This window comes from Phoenix dactylifera, chromosome 4 (genome assembly GCF_009389715.1).
Source record: "Phoenix dactylifera cultivar Barhee BC4 chromosome 4, palm_55x_up_171113_PBpolish2nd_filt_p, whole genome shotgun sequence".
NCBI lineage: Eukaryota > Viridiplantae > Streptophyta > Magnoliopsida > Arecales > Arecaceae > Phoenix > Phoenix dactylifera.
Genome location: NC_052395.1, coordinates 463,264 through 480,698, shown reverse-complemented (window position 1 = coordinate 480,698; position 17,435 = coordinate 463,264). Strand labels below are relative to the sequence as shown.

Sequence of the window (17,435 nt, the reverse complement as noted above, 5' to 3'; positions counted from 1 at the left end):
ACGCAAGTAAATGTGTTGCTGCGAGATTCAGGCTGAGAAGGGATGAAAGCATTTGCGAACCAATTAAGAATAGTCATGAAGAATACCAGGAGATGGAGGTGAAGGATGATTTTTCTGAAAATCCAGGATCTTTTCCCTGCAACGGAAGAACATTAAGGGAAAAATCCTGCAAAACAACAAACAAGATGATAGAAACATAGATCTCACTACTAGCAACCCAAGCATGTTGCCTCCCAAGCGCTCCATGCTCACTACCTCTTCTTGGATTTTTGTGGCTCTAGCAACTTTTGCATGACTTCTGGTTCTGATGGCCAACCCTAGCTATTTATAGCCACTACATAAAACCCTAGGCAATGATATATGTGGGATCCTTAGGGATCTCTATTCCCGGTCGTAGGGTTACTGAAAAATAATTTTTCACAAAAGCCCTTATATTCTTTTAATTCCAAATTTTGGGCTTCTACAAATTGTAAAAATGTCTATCAACACTTTGCAATTGACCTCCGAGAAAAGAAGATTAATTTAGTGAAATCCCTTTTGCTTATTTTTTTATTTATTTATCCTTCCATCACACTATATTTCACATAAGTCAATAGGATCGGAAAAATATTACTGATTAAATCTCTGGCTTATATAATTCTTAATTCTTATTCTGTAATTCAGTTGGACTCCAAAAATTGTTTCTAAAATAATTTCACAAATAAATATTTTATTTATAATAAAAATAAAATATAATGAAAATAATTTTTCATAAATTTCACTGGCCAGCTTTTCTTTTGGTCCAACCTCATACAGACATACTGAATATGCTACCTCAAATTGAGGCTGGTGGATTTTTTATTGAGCATTTATACAAATCTATCTGATGCACTCAAGATCCAACTTTGTTTGTATATTTGATCTTGAGAAGACCATCAACAATTAACTCAGTCAAAGCACAAGAACACACCAAATATATCTGCATAGACCTCTCAGGTCAAAGGACATATAAACTAATTGTGCTGAATACTCTTCCCAACATCAGTGATTACTTCTAGAAGGTATTCATATTTGGATTTCAAGTTATCTCTTTCCTTGAAAGTGATCTCATCTCTAGCGCGGTAGGAGCTTTTCAGTGTGTGTACTCTTACAGTCCACCCATTCGTCTGCTTATGGTCTTTACCTCAATGATGAAGCCTATCATCCTATTTATATAATGGCACAACGAGTGTAGGCCTAAAATATATAACTCGGCCTAGAACAATATGAGTTAACAAGAAACCGAAACGCCACTACTCAGTGCCTATGATTCATTAATCATCGGTGTGGTCCTTCGACAATGTTACTCAACATGTATACCATGTGAACATCTCATGTCACAATAAAATACCCAATAAACAAATAAACATATATGTGAAAAGGAGACATAACTAATTCAATAATTATTAAAATTGTTTTACAAATTGGTTTCTGAGGCCATATATTTAACAAAGGTAGTCCGTGTAGAGACATAAAGCCAATAATTAGTTCCAAAGAAGTACCTTTCTAGATACCTCATTTGATAGCTTTGGGGGGTGGGGTGGGGCCGGGCATACTGGTTTCTAGTGTTTGTCTGTTTGGTTTTGGGGGGTGACTTACTGATGTGCAAAATTGTATTCTTTTTGAGCTAGATACCAGTGATCTTTCAACCGGCCTTTTGATTTATGAAAGTGTTTCCAGGCTGACGGACAGGAGGCAGAGTGTCACCTGGAAGCTCCAGCGACCTTTAAAAGCACCTTCCATCTGTTGGAGATAATTGTGGAGATCATTGTGGAGATAATCATGAAGGAGCAAAACATGGAAATACAAATCATGATAGAATGTCATACAACTATGATTGTGGTGCAGGATTTGTTCTTTATATGGATTGTATAGCAATAGCTATCTAATGGCATTCAATTTATAGATTGACTGATCGTAAATCATTCTCTATAAATAAAGTCTCCTACACCACAAGCAAATCCGTTGTGGTTTTCACCAAATCATTCTTTCCTAATCTTGTCTTGGTATCACAGCGGTTTTCGGATTAACCTCCAAACTGATCCAATGGCCGTCGATACCTCCTCCTCTGCTTCTCCCACCACTCTTTCCTTCAACACCATGGTACACATGATCACTATCAAGCTTTCATCCTCAAACTTCTGCCAAACTTCCTCCTTTGGCGCAGTCAGGTAGTTCCTCTTGCAATGCCAAGGGCTCTATGGTTATGTTGACGGTTTCATAGAGCTGCCTAAATCTGCTGCTGATTCCATAGACTTGACACTGCAACAGGATGAATGGAAGCAAACCAACCAGCTAGTCATAAGTCTGCTTCTTTCTTCTCTCATGGAAGAAACTCTCTCCGAAGTGATCGGTCTCACCTTTTCTTGGAATGTCTGGTGTGCCCTTGAATCCGCCTTCAATCACAAATCAAAGGTCCGAGAGCTACAACTCAAAGATGAACTTCAATTAATGAAGCGTGGCTCATGCAGTGTTGGAGAATATTCTCGAGTCTTCAATTCTCATTGTGATCAACTTTATGTGATGGGACGTCTGGTGGACGATACAGATAAAGTTCATTGGTATTTACGTAGTTTAGGCCATGACTTCTCCACTTTTTCCACCACTCAACTATCCTTAACTCCTTTGCCAAGTTTTAACGATATTGTTCCTAAAACAGAAAGCTTTGATCTCTTTTGCAAGTCAATTGATCAATCTGCAGGTAGTATCTCGGCTTATGTTGGCTCTATTTCCTCTAGCAATTCCAATCACAGTGGAAAAGCCAAAAATTATGCTCAAAAAAATAACCACAAAAGTAGGCAGTCAAAAGGAGGCAACCGTGGCAAGCAGCAGCCTAAGTGCCCTTCTCGCTGTCAAATATACCGTGAGGAAGGGCATTATGCCTCCCATTGTCGTGAACGCTACACCAAAACTAATGCGAGCGCCAATCTTGCCGAGTCTCTTGCACACTGCTCTATTGATGATGATACTGCAGATTGGTATACTGATACGGAAGCATCGGCACATATGACTTCGGATGTATCTCTGTTCGACAAGGCAGAGTCATATAATGGTAAGGACAAGGTTATTGTTGGCAATGGATCCTTCCTACCCATTACTCATATGGGTTCTTGTTCTCCCACTCCCTCTCTCAACTTTTGATGTGCTGGTTGTTCCCAAATTAACCAAAAATCTGTTGTCTGTCAGTAAACTCAGCTCTGATTTTTCTTCCTCAATTTTCTTTACTGACATTGATTTTCTCATACAGAACCTTCAAACCGGAAAGGTGGTGGCAAGCAGTAAACGTGTTGATGGTCTTTACGTGCTGCAGCGTGGACACCGTGCCTTTTCCTCCATTCTCCACAAACATAATTGGCGTGCCTCATTTGATATTTTGCATGCACATTTAAGGCATGTTTCTCCGAAAATAATTACCATGCTAAATAAGATGGGTCATTTATCTCTCACTTCTATGTTGTCTATTCCAACCTTATGTGCAAGCTATTAAAAAGCAAAAAGCCATAAACTTTCCTTTCCTATCAGTGAGAATCAATCCCTCTCTATATTAGGCCTCGTTCATTGCGATTTATGGGGTCCTGCTTCCATAACATCCATTTCTGGCTATCATTATTATATCATTTTTATTGACGATCATTCTCGTTTTACTTGGCTCTATCCCTTAAAAAATAAATCCATTGTCGGATAAAATAAAAGCTTTCTAAAGTGATGGAAGATGGTGAATTTATAAGTGTCTGGTTTAAATCACACTTAAATAAATCCGGTATACATCACCAAATTTTCTGTCCCTATATCCCTCCCAGAATGGCCACGTAGAAAAAAAAACACTGCCATCTTACCGAAACTGGCCTCACCATGCTTTTCCATGCCCATGCCCCCCTAAACCTTTCGGTTGAAGCCTTCAGCACGGTTGCTTTCACGATTAATCACTTGCCTACACCAGTCCTACATGGGGTCACCCCACTTGAAGTTTGTATGGTAAGTCTGAAAAGAACCCTTGTAGGGTAGCATGCATGATTTTAAAAATTTTCTAAAAATCAGGGGAAGCAATTAAAAATTAAACTCTTTAATTTTCATGCATAAGATCTAATCTCTACCATAAAAATAAAAATCAGGATTTAAACATTTATGTAAAACATGAAACTATGATTGTATATCTAATATACAATTCTGAAATTTCAGCAACCATGAAATTTCTTCAATCAAGTTAAGATCTAATCTTGATATCTAAGGAGATCAAATCTCATACCTGATTTGCTGGAAGCCTTTGATGACTTCTTAATCATGCTCTATAGCCGTACATGCGTCCAGCCTCTATGGATCGTCCACGCGAAGCTCTAAGAAGATCGATGTCCACGGGAGTGCTAGTTCATGCGGAGGTGCTGCAATGGCTGAATCTTTCTCTTTCAAAGTAATCATCTTTTGATTGTTCTTCAAGAAGATGAAGGATGGAGATAAGGGAGAAGAAGGAGAAGAGATGGCGGCCGTCTGCAGAATTTTTTAGAACCTTTGAAACCCCTAAGAAGCGCATTGAATACCCTAGGTGTGGGGGGCTCTTTTATAGCCAAAGAGCCCCACGCCTTAAGTGGATCCAAACGCCAACCCTTGAAATTTGGAAATTGCTAAAAAATAGGGATCTCCATGTCACATTGGAGTGGGAGTCCGACTCCCTCTTCCTCCATCTTAATTCAGCGTATTGACTCCCTAAAAACTAGGGAGTCATGCGCCCCAAATCAGGTTGCCGCACTCCTTCATGCGCCACACTCTCCCTACAATTTAGGGATCTTAATGCATTGGTTTTGGGAAGTTTGCGGCGCCATCTTTTTAGCAAAATATGGGCACACCTCCTCTGATTTCCCACGCCAACTCTTGGCTAAAAAGAAAGAGGGACGCATCATAAATCTCGGAGATAAGATGAGGTGTCAATCTTCTCCAAGAATGAAAACTAGGCTCCTAATTTTTAGAGATTCTTCTCCTCATCAAATTCTGAATTTTTGAACTTAGATTCCTTATCAAATAAGGACGTCTAATTGACTTGGGTCAAGCCCAATCCAATTTAATCAAGTTCCATCAATTGGGTCAAGCCCAATCTACTTGGGTCGAATCCAATTCAATTAGGTCAAACCCTGATGTAGCCCAAATTGAATCTTATTCAATTTAGCTCAACCTAAGCCCAATCAATCAATCAAATTGAGTTCATTAGCAATCTAATTACTAATTAATTCTTCAATTTCTTAATAATTATTTTACTGCAACCTTTGTTTAGGATAATTTGTCAATCAAATTGACCAATCTACCCTTGGACGATTCTTAATCGTCTGTCAACCATTTGATCAACCTAGAAACTTCTATGCATGTAACCCCATAGGTTCGAACCTAAACCGGTAGCACAAGAATAACTTTCTGTACTAATCGAAATGACCATCTAGCAATGGTACTCGACGTTCGGATATGCCGAATGATTGCAAAGCAACATTCAAGAACTCTTGGACTACAGTTACTGTATAATTCATCCATATGACTCCGAATGCTTAGAATGACTTCAGAGTTTACTGTCAACTCTTTAATTAGTTCATCTAAAATGTGTTTCAACTTTACAAATCTTGTGACTCCTCACAAGAATTATTCTGACCAAAGTTTTGCTAAATTGAGCACAAGAGCTTTATCTCCTATCACCAGGAAGGATCAATTCCTTCTTGACTCATACACTGACTTCGCAAGTACTTGATTGTACCCAGAATACTTTTATCATTGAATTAGAAATTCAGATAGTCTGGTACCAAAGTACAATAAGTTGCTTACTAGTCACCGTGGTGATCTTAGATCGGAGGGATACTTATATCCATATCCACTCGAAACATCTTCTGACAGCGAAGTGTTCCAGATCAGATCACGTTCAGTGAAATGTACTCCTACACTTCACCTGTGTGGCATATTAGTGTCTCTACATTCCTTGGTTAAGAGGACAACCAACAAATATGGCACATAACGACCTAACTTGATAATGCCATTGTCCCAGTAATAGCATATCATTTGGTCGCGAACAGGTTTAAGGACTTGTAGACAAATCCTCCTTTATCATTTAAAAGAGTCCTAAGGACTTCATCATATTACATGAGTTAATGAAGATGTACAAAATATGCGATGAAAAAATGCTAAATAACTTTTATATTATTTATCTATTAATTCATATACATTTTAATCATCAACAGGCTGATGATTGACCTTTAGGTCACATTTTCCAACAAAGTTACCTACGTATGCTCTTTTTTGTCCATTTGGATGTTTGTGCTTCCTTTATTTATGATATTATGCTCAACATAAATTTGAACCACATAGTCTACCTTGCATATTTCTCGGTTACAGTACCTCTCACAAAGGTTTCCGTTGTCTTGATCCTACCTCACATAGGGTATTTGTAACTCATCATGCTCGGTTTGATGAAAATATTTTTCTCTTGTCCTTATCAAATTTAAAGCATAATACTCCATCATTAGATTATATTTCTTTTTCTGACCCTTCCCCCATAGCATCTTCTTTGCCTATTACTCGCTTTTCCGTAGATTCTCCTCCATTGATGTAATCAACTGCGCCCAAGCCTTGTGTGCCTTGTGCCTTGAAACTAAGCCCCATTCGATGCTCCGCTGTACCTATGCTTTCCGAGACTACTCTCACACCTGCAGCAGCTCCTGACGCATCTGCTGCCACTGCATCCGCTTCTTTGGTTGCCCCGGTCGCTGCTTCTGCACCCATACAGAATGATCATCCCATGGTCACCCGCAGCAAGGCTGGTATTTCCAAGCCTAAGACTTACACTTATGTCTTTGAAGTTCCATATTCTCCATGGTTGTTCTCACTATTAGCAATGAAGGCACCGAAGGGTTTTGAAAGTGCAACAAAATCACCATAATGGATTGCTACCATGGAGGACGAAATCCAAACTCTTACCATCAATAAAACATGGGAACTCATATTGTGGCAAGTGGGTTGTCCGCATCAAATTTCACCCTGATGGTTCTATTGCTCGGTTTAAAGCCCTTATTGTGGCAAAGGGCTATACGCAACTTTATGGTCTTGATTTTCATAACACCTTCAGTCCAGTTCTTAAGGCCTCTACAGTTCGTATTGTTCTGTCTATTGCAATTTCTCACGGCTGACCTCTTTGTCAACTGGATGTCAATAATGTGTTCTTAAATGGTTTTTTACAGAAGGAGGTTTATATGGAATAACCTCCGGGCTATATTGATCCTTCTCATCTGAATCATGTTTGTTGACTAAACAAGGCAATCTATAGTTTAAAGCAGGCACCCCATGCGTGGTTCCATCGCTTTAGCAATTTTCTGCTCAAGCTCGGCATAGTATGCAGCAAGGTTGACTCCAACCTCTTTGTTCACTCCACAGCTAAGGGAACAATTCTTTTGCTTCTCTATGTTGATGATATTGTTCTCACAGCTAGCCATGCAGACCTTCTTGATCACTTCATCGGCAAATTGAGATTAGAATTTTCTATAAAGGATCTCAGGGCCCTTAATTATTTTTTGGGTCTTAGAGGACATCAAGATAACTCTGGCTTATTTCTCAGCCAGACAAAATATGCTCGGGATGTCCTTATCCGGGTTGATTTGCTTAATTGCAAACGAGTTGCTACCCCGATGATCGTCTCACAGCATTTAAGTGCCAGTGGTCCTGCCTTTGATTCTTCTACAAAATATCATTCTTTAGTTGGAGCTTTGCAGTATCTCACAGTCACAAGGCCCAACATTGCCCATATCGTTAATTCTGTCAGCCAATTTATGCATGCTCCCACTGAGCATCATTTTCAAGCTGTAAAAAGGATCCTCCGATATAGTCCAAGCAACCGATTTAATATCCTTGCCTATTCTAATGCCGATTGGGCTGGTTGCCCGGACACAAGACGATCCACTTCTGGCAATGCTATTTTTCTTGGTGAAAATTTGGTTTCTTAGAGTGCGAAAAAGCAACCTACTATCTCTCGATCCAGTACGGAATCTGAGTACCGCGCCCTAGCACTCACTACTGCTGAAGTCAAATGGCTCCTGCACCTCCTTCGTAATTTGCACATACCGCTCTCTAGGCCACCTACTTTGTTGTGCAGCAATAAAAGTGCTATATTCATAACACAAAATCCTGTTACACGAAAGAGGTTTAAGCACATGACCTTGATTACCATTTTGTTTATGAATTAGTATGCAGTGGTGTTTTGCGGATTACACATGTTTCCTCTGAGGATGATAGTGTTATTTCGATGATTAACACAACCATTGAGGAAATATCAAATTAATAATATAATTTAATGTGATACATCACTAATGATTATGACACCCTCGATACATTAAGAGAATGAGATCAAGATATCTTCCAATGATTAACAACGAGATAAAATTTGTAATAGAAAAGGGATAGAGAATTCTTAATTCTAATTTAGCAAGGTTTCGAGTGAAATATACTCTTAAGGGCAAAATAGTGATTTTCATTGTTAAGAGTATGTAGCTCTACCGTGGCATACGCTCAAAATTGCTTGAAATATATTTCATTGATTAAATGAATTAGTCTAACCTTAAGATGCAGAAAAGTGTGAATTGAGTCGATCCCAAGCTAAGTGGAGTCGACCCTGGCACACCATGGAACCATCTGGCACACCCCTGCAAAAATGGCTCAGATGAACAGTAAGTGGAGTCCACCCCATGTATCCTTGAGCCGACCCTAGGTGAGGAGCCGACCCCAAAGAACCTTGAGCCGACCTCAGTTTGAAGCCTCAAGAAAACAAGTCTTTGAAATTTACTGAGAGGGCCGACCCCAAGCTTCCTTGAGCCGACCCTAGCTAGAGTCGACCGCAAGAACACTTGAGTCGACCCCAATGGAGCTGACCCCAACTGAACATGAGTCGACCCAAAGGTTATGTGTTCAAAACCATGTCTCTGGAATCCCTGAGAGGGTCAACCCCAGTGAAACTTGAGTCGACCCTACTGTAGCATGGGTCGACTCAAAAACAACCGAAAATATAAGATTCTGTGATTCCTAAGAAGGCCAACTCCACTGTAGTAGGGGTCGACCCCAGAGAAAGTTGAGTCGACCCCAAGCCTGATGAACAGTAAGTTGAGTCAACTCCAGAAAAGTTTGGGTCGACTCCAGCACGGGCAAAGGCATAACGGCTAGTTCTGCTGAAGTGCCTTTTGACCTCCCAACAGCTAGTAACAGATAGTTTTTCAAATCTAACCAATGGGGAGTGATCAAAAGAGGTGGGCAAGTATTTAAAATGACACTATTCATCAGAGGAAGAAGCTTTTGCAAACAAGTCAAAGTTCATTCAAGAAAAAGCAAGCCCTAGCATTCTTCAATCTAGTGCTTCATTCAAAGAGCCAAAAAGGAAGTAGTTGAGCAGATTCTAAGAGGCATTAAGAGCTCCACTAATTCTTGAAGAGTGAAGCAATCTTGACAAAGAAGAGAAGAGCCTTATCAAAGCGATAACTATATTCTAAACTCTTCTTTGTAGCTCATAATTGTTATATTTGCTCATCTAAGAGTTTCAACCTTCTTCTTCTTAATCATTTTGTAAGGTTTGTTGGTGAGCCCGTAAAACCAACGGTGTAGTTTTGTTGGTGAACCTATAAAACCAACGGTGAAGGTTTGTTGGTGAGCCCGTAAAACCAACATAGGTTTTTGGTGATCCCGAAAAACTAAAGTGTAAAGGTTTTTAGATTGTGAGCCCGGAAAACAATCCAACTGTAATCCGCGGGATTATAGTGAATTCCCAAGGGGTCGCTTGGGGAGTGGATGTAGGTGCTTAGGAGAGCACCGAACTACTATACTTCTTGTGTGTTTGTATTATGTATTGTTCTAACTTCACTACACGCACTCAATCAATATTAACTAAATCACTCACTCATCAATTAACTTAGTTAAGAAATTAAAAATTTAGAAAAACCAATTCACCCCTCCTATTGGCTTGTCACCTTAGGCAACACCCTCTAATCTCCAGATTGCGGATATCTTCACCAAAAGTCTCTCTTGACCATTGTTTACACTATTCCATTCCAAGCTTCGCGTGTGAGCTTCCACGCTCAACTTGCGGGGGGTGTTGGAGATAATTGTGGAGATCATCATGGAGATAATCACAAAGAAGCAAAACATGGAAATACAAATCATGACAAAATATCATACAACTAAGATTGTGGTGTCTTTTATATGGAATGTACAGCAATAAAATAATCACAAAGGAACAAAACATGAAAATACAAATTATGACAATGTCATGCAGCTGAGATTGTGGTGTAGGATTTGTTCTTTATATAGATTGTACAACAATAGCTATTTAATGGCATTCAATTTGTACATTGATTGATTGTAAATCATTCTCTATAAATAAAGTCTTCCACACCACAAGCAAGTCCGTTGTGGTTTTCACCAAAACATTCTTCCTAATCTTGTCTCCATCAAGGTGCTACCCTCGCCCTTCAGCTTTCAAGTATTCTAATTCTCTCCTAATAGATTTGAGGCAGAAAATGGAGAAATCTTTTCCTGCTGGAATGACTGCTGGGTGGGAAGTGAAGGTTTGAGATCACTTTCCCCCAACATATGCTCCATTGCCTTACAGCAAGATGATTCAGTAGCAAACTTCTTAAGAACTGATACTAAACAACAGCACTGACGCATGCCTGCATCAGATATGGAGCGGGTGGAGCATACAGCTGCAAACATCTAAATCAAGACAAGGATGGACTTGTATTGTAGCTGTCACTTGATATTTATGGAAGGAAAGAAACAAGCGGAACCTGATAAATTGAAACCCAGCTTGAGAAGGTTTTTGGAATGGTTGCCATGGCCACCATAGAACAATGATTTTTTTTTTTTTTTTTTGTTGTTGCAAATACCAAGATTATCTGACAGGAAAGTTTTTCGATCAGTCCAGTAGAGAGAGACTTATCCCTCTCCAGACCAAACACTACATAAGACCACCGTGATAATGCACTTAAAAAGGCCCCTTTCTTCCTCAAAAAAGCATAGCAATAAGGAAGCCGGGATGGCAAAAACCATGATAAAACGAAGCTATTTTTTCCTTTTTAAGGGACAACAACCAGAAGAAATGCTCCAAAAGAATATTCCAAGCAGATGTCTTACCAGCTTTGATCCTATAGAATAAATGTTAAATTTGATTTGGGTAGTCGTTATCACAAAAATATACTTTTCCCATGAGAGACAACCAAGAAAATCATAGCCGATGGTCATTTGTTGGACCATTCATTCAGTTATCGACAATATCCCCTTCAAACAGATCAGGAGGTCACCTTACTACATTTAGAAATGGGAAAGATACAACATAATTACAAGCAAAGAATTATAAGGCACAATTAAGTTTTTATCAGTTGTTGCTGATATACATGCTAAATTCATTCAATTTGGAAACTGTTCCCTCTTCAAGCTGGAGATCAGTTTCCAACCATTTCCTATTCAAACAAATCACAAGAGCATCTTGCCACAGGCACAGCATGCAATAACTTTGTTTTAAAGCAGAACAGTCTTTATCTGTTTCAGTTATTGCAGGTAGGCAGTGTTTAGCAGTATCAACAAGATAGGGATGTTATTCATGCAACAACAAGAGTATCAACAAGGTAGGGGTGCCACACATGCAACAAGACAATATACAGCTCAATTAGAACATGAACCAATACTCTCCAGGAAAAGAATACAACAAGACCACAGGTTTGTCCAGGAAAAGCATAGCGATTTCAAGTTGCTGAAGTTGGCATTATTTAGTTGTACTGTACAGAACCTCTAGCAGTGCCAATCTCATCTGTAGGTACCTTAGCCTTTACTCCCTTCAGGACTTGGGCTGCATCTGCTGCCCATCAATCTCATGATTGTCATCTGTAGCTGCCTTAGCCTCTAATCCCTCCAAGACTTGGACTGCATCTGCCACCCGTTGAGATAGCAAACCAGGTGACAGTAGAATCTTATGCAGCTCAGTGACATTCATCTCCAACAGCTTGTTTGTTACTTCCGATGAATGCTCGGGCTTCATGAGAACCCAATTTTCATTAAATGTAAGAATTTATGAATTAAAAAAACTACACAGTACAAACAATTAAAGCAAACAAGGAAAAATGGAAACATGCAAAATATGTCCTCCCTCGAGAGAAATATATAAACCTACAGCCCGTCCCTTTCACTGCCATATTAAATAATAGCTAACGATCTAAAGTTCAAGAGTAAACTAGAAAAAAGAGTAGTTACCTCGAGCTTCTGAACAAGAGGATAGAGTTGTTCTCTAATCATTGACGTCTGCTGCTTAGGCTCTACAGTTGCAACCACCCTGTCCAGCCTGTCCAGCCTGTCCACTTCCTTTAAGCGATGAGAGGAATCCACGGTGTAGCATGTCTTATTCACCCCCTTTGCAGATCGGTACAATTTTGGCACCTCAAACTGAGAGTAGCAGGCGTTCACTGCCTTGGCAAACTTGAATGAACATGGAGCCTCAGAGTAACCATTGTATGAACATGGAGCCTCAAAGTAACCATTGTACCTCGGTGGCTGCGAGAGGAGGAAAAAAGTCAAATCGTTTTGTTAACAATGTGAGAATTTAGATTTGTTGATTGTTATAGCAAAGGTTCTACAAGCAATGTATATTAATTTGTAAGGAACAAATTCAGTATCAATTATGAAAAATAATATGGAAATATTAGATAGGTTAATTTGATAGATATTAGAGGTTCTAGAAACAATGTACTTTCTGATCATCTACTGGACAGTATAACACCCTATTTTACCATTTAACTGTGAGGAAAAAGAGAGGAAGAAGGCTTCAAAGGTTAGATAATCCACAATCTGGAATCAAAAACCAACACTAGCGCTCTCTTAGGACTCAACATGCAAAAGGAACTTGAAAGGGGTATTTCCAGAACCAGAAGCCAGGAAATACCTGCACTTTATATATGGATGGCAGTGGATTCACTCTATAAACAGGATAATGAAACTGAGAAACAAATGGATCATTCTTTGTTTGCAGAGGGATGGGAGCCTTGTTTGCACAGCTAGCAGTTGCATAAGCTCGCTGCTTTATTTGATTAGGGATCTCGAAGTATTGATTCCCAAGAAAATGACCCATCCCATGCTGCCGACTAGTGTACCCTGAATTTTGAAGCTGTCCATATTGTGGTGTATAATATACTGATGGAAACCCAAAGTGCACAGCATGTCGTACTGGCATATTAGCAAAGTGAAGCTGCAAAGCTTTACGGCGATCTTCCTTGTGCTGAGCAATTGCAACATATAGATGTCTGCCATGGAACATGGCCCCTGTACAGAAGAAATGGGCCTGATTGGATAAGCAGCAGAAGCAAGAAATACATGGGATTAATCACAAATAGAGTTTAATACCATTTAATTGTGCAACGGCGTTGCTTGCTTCCTTGGGGGAGGAGAAACACACAAATCCAAACCCCCTGCTCAGACCATTTTTATCATGCATCACTTTTGTTGAAATTATGTTCCCACATCCAGCAAAATATCCTCGCAAAACTTTATCATCGACTGAGTCATCAAGGTTCTTCACATACACATTTGAACCCTGATACATCAAAATAGGTCCTTGATTATAATCCTTCCACTTAGTATGACCAAAGTATAATTCAGCAGATATGATTATAGATCCTTGACTATAAGTACCATTCAGCAGATAGGCTACCTGGATCCTTTTAAAGTGTTGGTCATGCCTCTCGGAAAACTGAAGCCTTAGTAGCTTCTCACGTTCAGCTTTTTTTTGAGCATATCCTACATATATAGACTTTGATCCTGACACCATAATCATTATGGTTAACTTGCAGAATTGGAATCATGAATCCAGATCAACATCAAGACAGAATAAAAATGAAAATTTGGAAAATATGCAAACAAACATACCAAGTTTCGAGCCATTCATAGCCTCCAAAGCCTTCTTGGCATGCTCTGGCAACTCAAAGTTAACAAATCCAAATCCTCTCGACTTCCCATCTTTATCTTTCATGACAACAGCACTGATGACTTTCCCATATTCGGAGAACTTGCCATAAAGAATATCGTCTGTGGTATCACAGTCCAGGTTCTTTATATAAAGATTGGTGCATATTGGTTCTTTGTGCAGGGTTTGCCTTTCACTCTTCCTAACAAACTTCGATACATACCTGAAATGCAAATTAAAAATGAATATGACGACATCTTGGTCAATTTTAAAAAAGAACACCTAACACAATTTAAAATATAAAAACTGAAAGAAGGGGGAGAAGCACTGTAACAATTCTTTTAAATAGTAACAAATATCTAACATTAGCAGAATCTAAAAATTCAAATCAAACAATAAGGAAAAGTACATGCAAGATGGACCTATAGCGCAAACCATAAGCCAAAAACAGATACAAAGATGCCATGTGTGTCTGGAAAGCAAACCAAAAGGCGCTAATTGAAGAGAAAAATAATAATTCATACCCGAGATTAACAGAACCAGAAAATTCAAATCAAATCAAATGGGAAGGTGAATTACATGCTAGATGGATTTATAGTGAACAGCTTGGTCCATCTCTAGGTAAGAAAACAAAGTGATCAAAGAAAAACTCAGCGATCCTCAAAGCACAGGAAAGAAGAACTTGATCCATTTCTAGGTATGAAAACAAACTGACCAAAGAAAGACCCAGCAATCCATGGAAAAAGAATAACTTGATTCATCTTCCAAGAAGAAAAAAGAAACTGATCAAAGAAAAACCTGGCAATCCATGAAGCATGGAAACAAGAACTTGATCCATCTCTTGATAAGAAAAACCCAGTGATACATGAAGGAAAAGAGTAACTTGGTTCATTTATCAAGAAGAAAATAAAATGATCAAAGAATGCCCAGCGGATGTTGAGAAGAATATAATCTTATAAACTTAATATTCAAGGTAAATAGTAAAGTATTAAATAATCAAATATCAAGGACCTCAATTACTGTAAATAAAAGCACATAAACATACTGGGGAAAACAAAAAAAAAAAATGGAAGTCCGCAGTTTCTGAAATTAAGACCTTATCAATATACTGAAAAGATATAAACAAAGAATTCCACATATTAAGGGAAAGAGCACAAAACATTCAATAACCAAGGCTTTGTACTTTCTTGCATACAGAGGAGAGTAGTACCTACTAACAACCAAGATTCAAGGCAACGGAAAAGGAAAAGGCAAACTCATCTAAGAACAAAAGAGAGAATAGAAATACACACAGTTTCTTGCTTGAACCAGTTAAGATCATGCCATTGAGGGCTTCAATGGCCGCCATGGCAGCCATCTCCGAATCCATCTGGACGAAGCCGAATCCTTTGCTCCTCCCCTTCTCATCCGTCGCCACCTTGCACGATTCCACCGTCCCGTACCATGAGAACATGGCCTCCAGCTCCATCCCGGTCACCGATTCCTCCAAATTCTTTAGGGTTTCGTCATCAAAGAACCAGAAAAAGAAGACTTTGATCAAATAAATCGTTAAAAATAGGGGGAGAAAAGAAGAAAGGGATCAAGAATGCTGACCTTAACGAAGAGATTACCGATGCCGGACTTTCTCGAGAGGGGGTCTCGGCGGGACCACATGATCCGGATGGGCTTGCCATTGAGAGAGACGTGATTCATGAACCGGATCGCTCTCCTGGCTTCAATGATCATCGAGGGTTTGAAAGAAGAGATCAGAAATCGATCAAGAAACACTAAAGAAGACAGAGATCAGGGATCGAGAGAAGCGTAGGGAGATTACCATGGAGAGGGGAGAGAAAGTTGAGGTAGGCATAGTGGAGGGAGTCGCCGGAGGCGCGGTCACGGCAGAGGCGGACGGAGGCGATGGGGCCGATGCTGGCGAAGGCGTTGAGAAGGTCGGTTTCGGTGACGGACGGGTCGAGATCCCCCACGTAGATTGTCGCGCCCCGCGGGACGAGTGACAGCGCCGCCACCGCGCTCGGGTCCCCCACCGCCGCCGCGCTCGGGCTCCCTGCCGCCATCGTTTTCGTCGCTTCCCCCATCTCTTGGACCCTTTTTTTTCTTGCCTTAGAGACTTGAGAACTCCTTCTTAGAGAACTCAAGAGATACAGAGAGAGAGGTTTGAGCGGGAAAGTACGGGGAGGCCGGGCTTATATATGATAGGAGTCGTCTTGGACGTTGACATCACAGTAACTGCCACCCACATTTAACAATACATGTGTGTCTAGAAATATAAGTATGCGACCATATGATCTGCCGTCCACGTTTCAAGTAAGCGATCCTGTCCGTTCGTATCAATGATGAAGTGACGCCTGGAGAGGTGCGTTTTAGGAACTACGTGGACGCAATGTATGGATCTCATCGTCTAACGGTCGTGATTTGGTTTAACTCTATCTAGGTCCTAGGATGCTCCGTCGGTCGTAAGCACGCCTAAACGGTGGATTTGGAGTGGCTGCTACTGGTGCTCCCATCACCGTCTAGCTCAAGATGGACGGTGTATGTGGTCGGCATCCCGTGGAGTCGCGTCTATTGCGTGCTATGTCCGTTCACCGCTGGCGTCCCCTCGACGCCTCCAAAAGCACTGCGGTAATTTGTCCGGCCGGTGGTCCGCCTGCCGGGCTTTGGGGCGGGGAGCGGCTTAAAATAATAATAATAATAATAATAAAATATAAATATCCTCTAAATACCAAATTTTGTATGAATATTATTTCAAAATTGATATTTACAAATATAATATTGTAAAATACCTAGTTTTGCTTTTTTTTTTGGCTCTTATTTTTGCATATGTTCCATCATGATTGGAAACAAAAAACTATTTTCAAAAAGAACCAAATTTTTGATTTATGAGAGAGAAGTTTAATTTACATCATGTTGCCCAAGAAGACAACCCAAAAAAGAGGATGAATTGGATTTTAATTAAATATTGACCAACTAAAAATAAGGTGAGTGATTAACTAAATCTATTGCAAGTGAATTAGTTAGATCACTAGATGCAATGAGTGAAGAGAAAGAAAGAGACAACAACCAATACAAACACAGAAAGTTTTATAGTGCTTCGGAGCCAACTCTTGCTCCTACGTCCACTCCCCAAGCCGCACTTGGGAGTTCACTATAATCTCTAGGATTACAGCCGGTTGTTTTGCAAGCTCACAACCTAACTTGTTGTTTTCACGAGGTTACAACGAACTCGGTCGGTTTTGACAGTCTCACCGATTAGAACCACTCGATTGTTTTTCCGGGTTTACAATCAAACCCAGTTGGTTTTTTCCGGTTCACCAACCACAACCTTACACCGTTGGTTTTATCTTTGGCTCACCAACAAACCTTACAACCCTCGATTCAATCCCCTGATTAAATCAAGTATACAAAATATGAGTTTTTAGTTCACAAGAAGAAACTTCTAAAAAGCAAATATGAAACAATATAAGCAAGG

General features: G+C 39.9%; 1 protein-coding gene across 1 annotated transcript; it reads right to left on the bottom strand.

The window, feature by feature from the left end:
• Nucleotides 1-11,587: 11,587 nt before the first annotated feature.
• On the bottom strand, nucleotides 11,588-16,101 carry LOC103695795 (polyadenylate-binding protein 7-like). The gene is made up of 9 exons (XM_008777208.4): nucleotides 15,783-16,101; nucleotides 15,563-15,681; nucleotides 15,262-15,461; nucleotides 13,933-14,192; nucleotides 13,718-13,824; nucleotides 13,411-13,600; nucleotides 12,953-13,329; nucleotides 12,268-12,564; nucleotides 11,588-12,049 (listed from the first exon to the last, which is right to left on the bottom strand). Exons 1-9 carry the CDS (start codon nucleotides 16,042-16,044, stop codon nucleotides 11,855-11,857), a joined length of 2,007 nt encoding a protein of 668 aa, XP_008775430.3. The 5' UTR covers nucleotides 16,045-16,101; the 3' UTR covers nucleotides 11,588-11,854.
• Between the last annotated feature and the right edge of the window lie 1,334 nt (nucleotides 16,102-17,435).

What these genes read in the sequence shown, in the direction of transcription:
- LOC103695795 (XM_008777208.4), bottom strand. Translation starts at nt 16,044, where the DNA reads ATGGGGGAAGCGACGAAAACGATGGCGGCAGGGAGCCCGAGCGCGGCG. An exon ending in ACTGGTTCAAGCAAGAAACT is followed by an intron (nt 14,193 to 15,261) that starts GTGTGTATTTCT and finishes TTTGCATTTCAG; the next exon opens with GTATGTATCGAAGTTTGTTA. An exon ending in AACACTTTAAAAGGATCCAG is followed by an intron (nt 13,601 to 13,717) that starts GTAGCCTATCTG and finishes TTGATGTATCAG; the next exon opens with GGTTCAAATGTGTATGTGAA.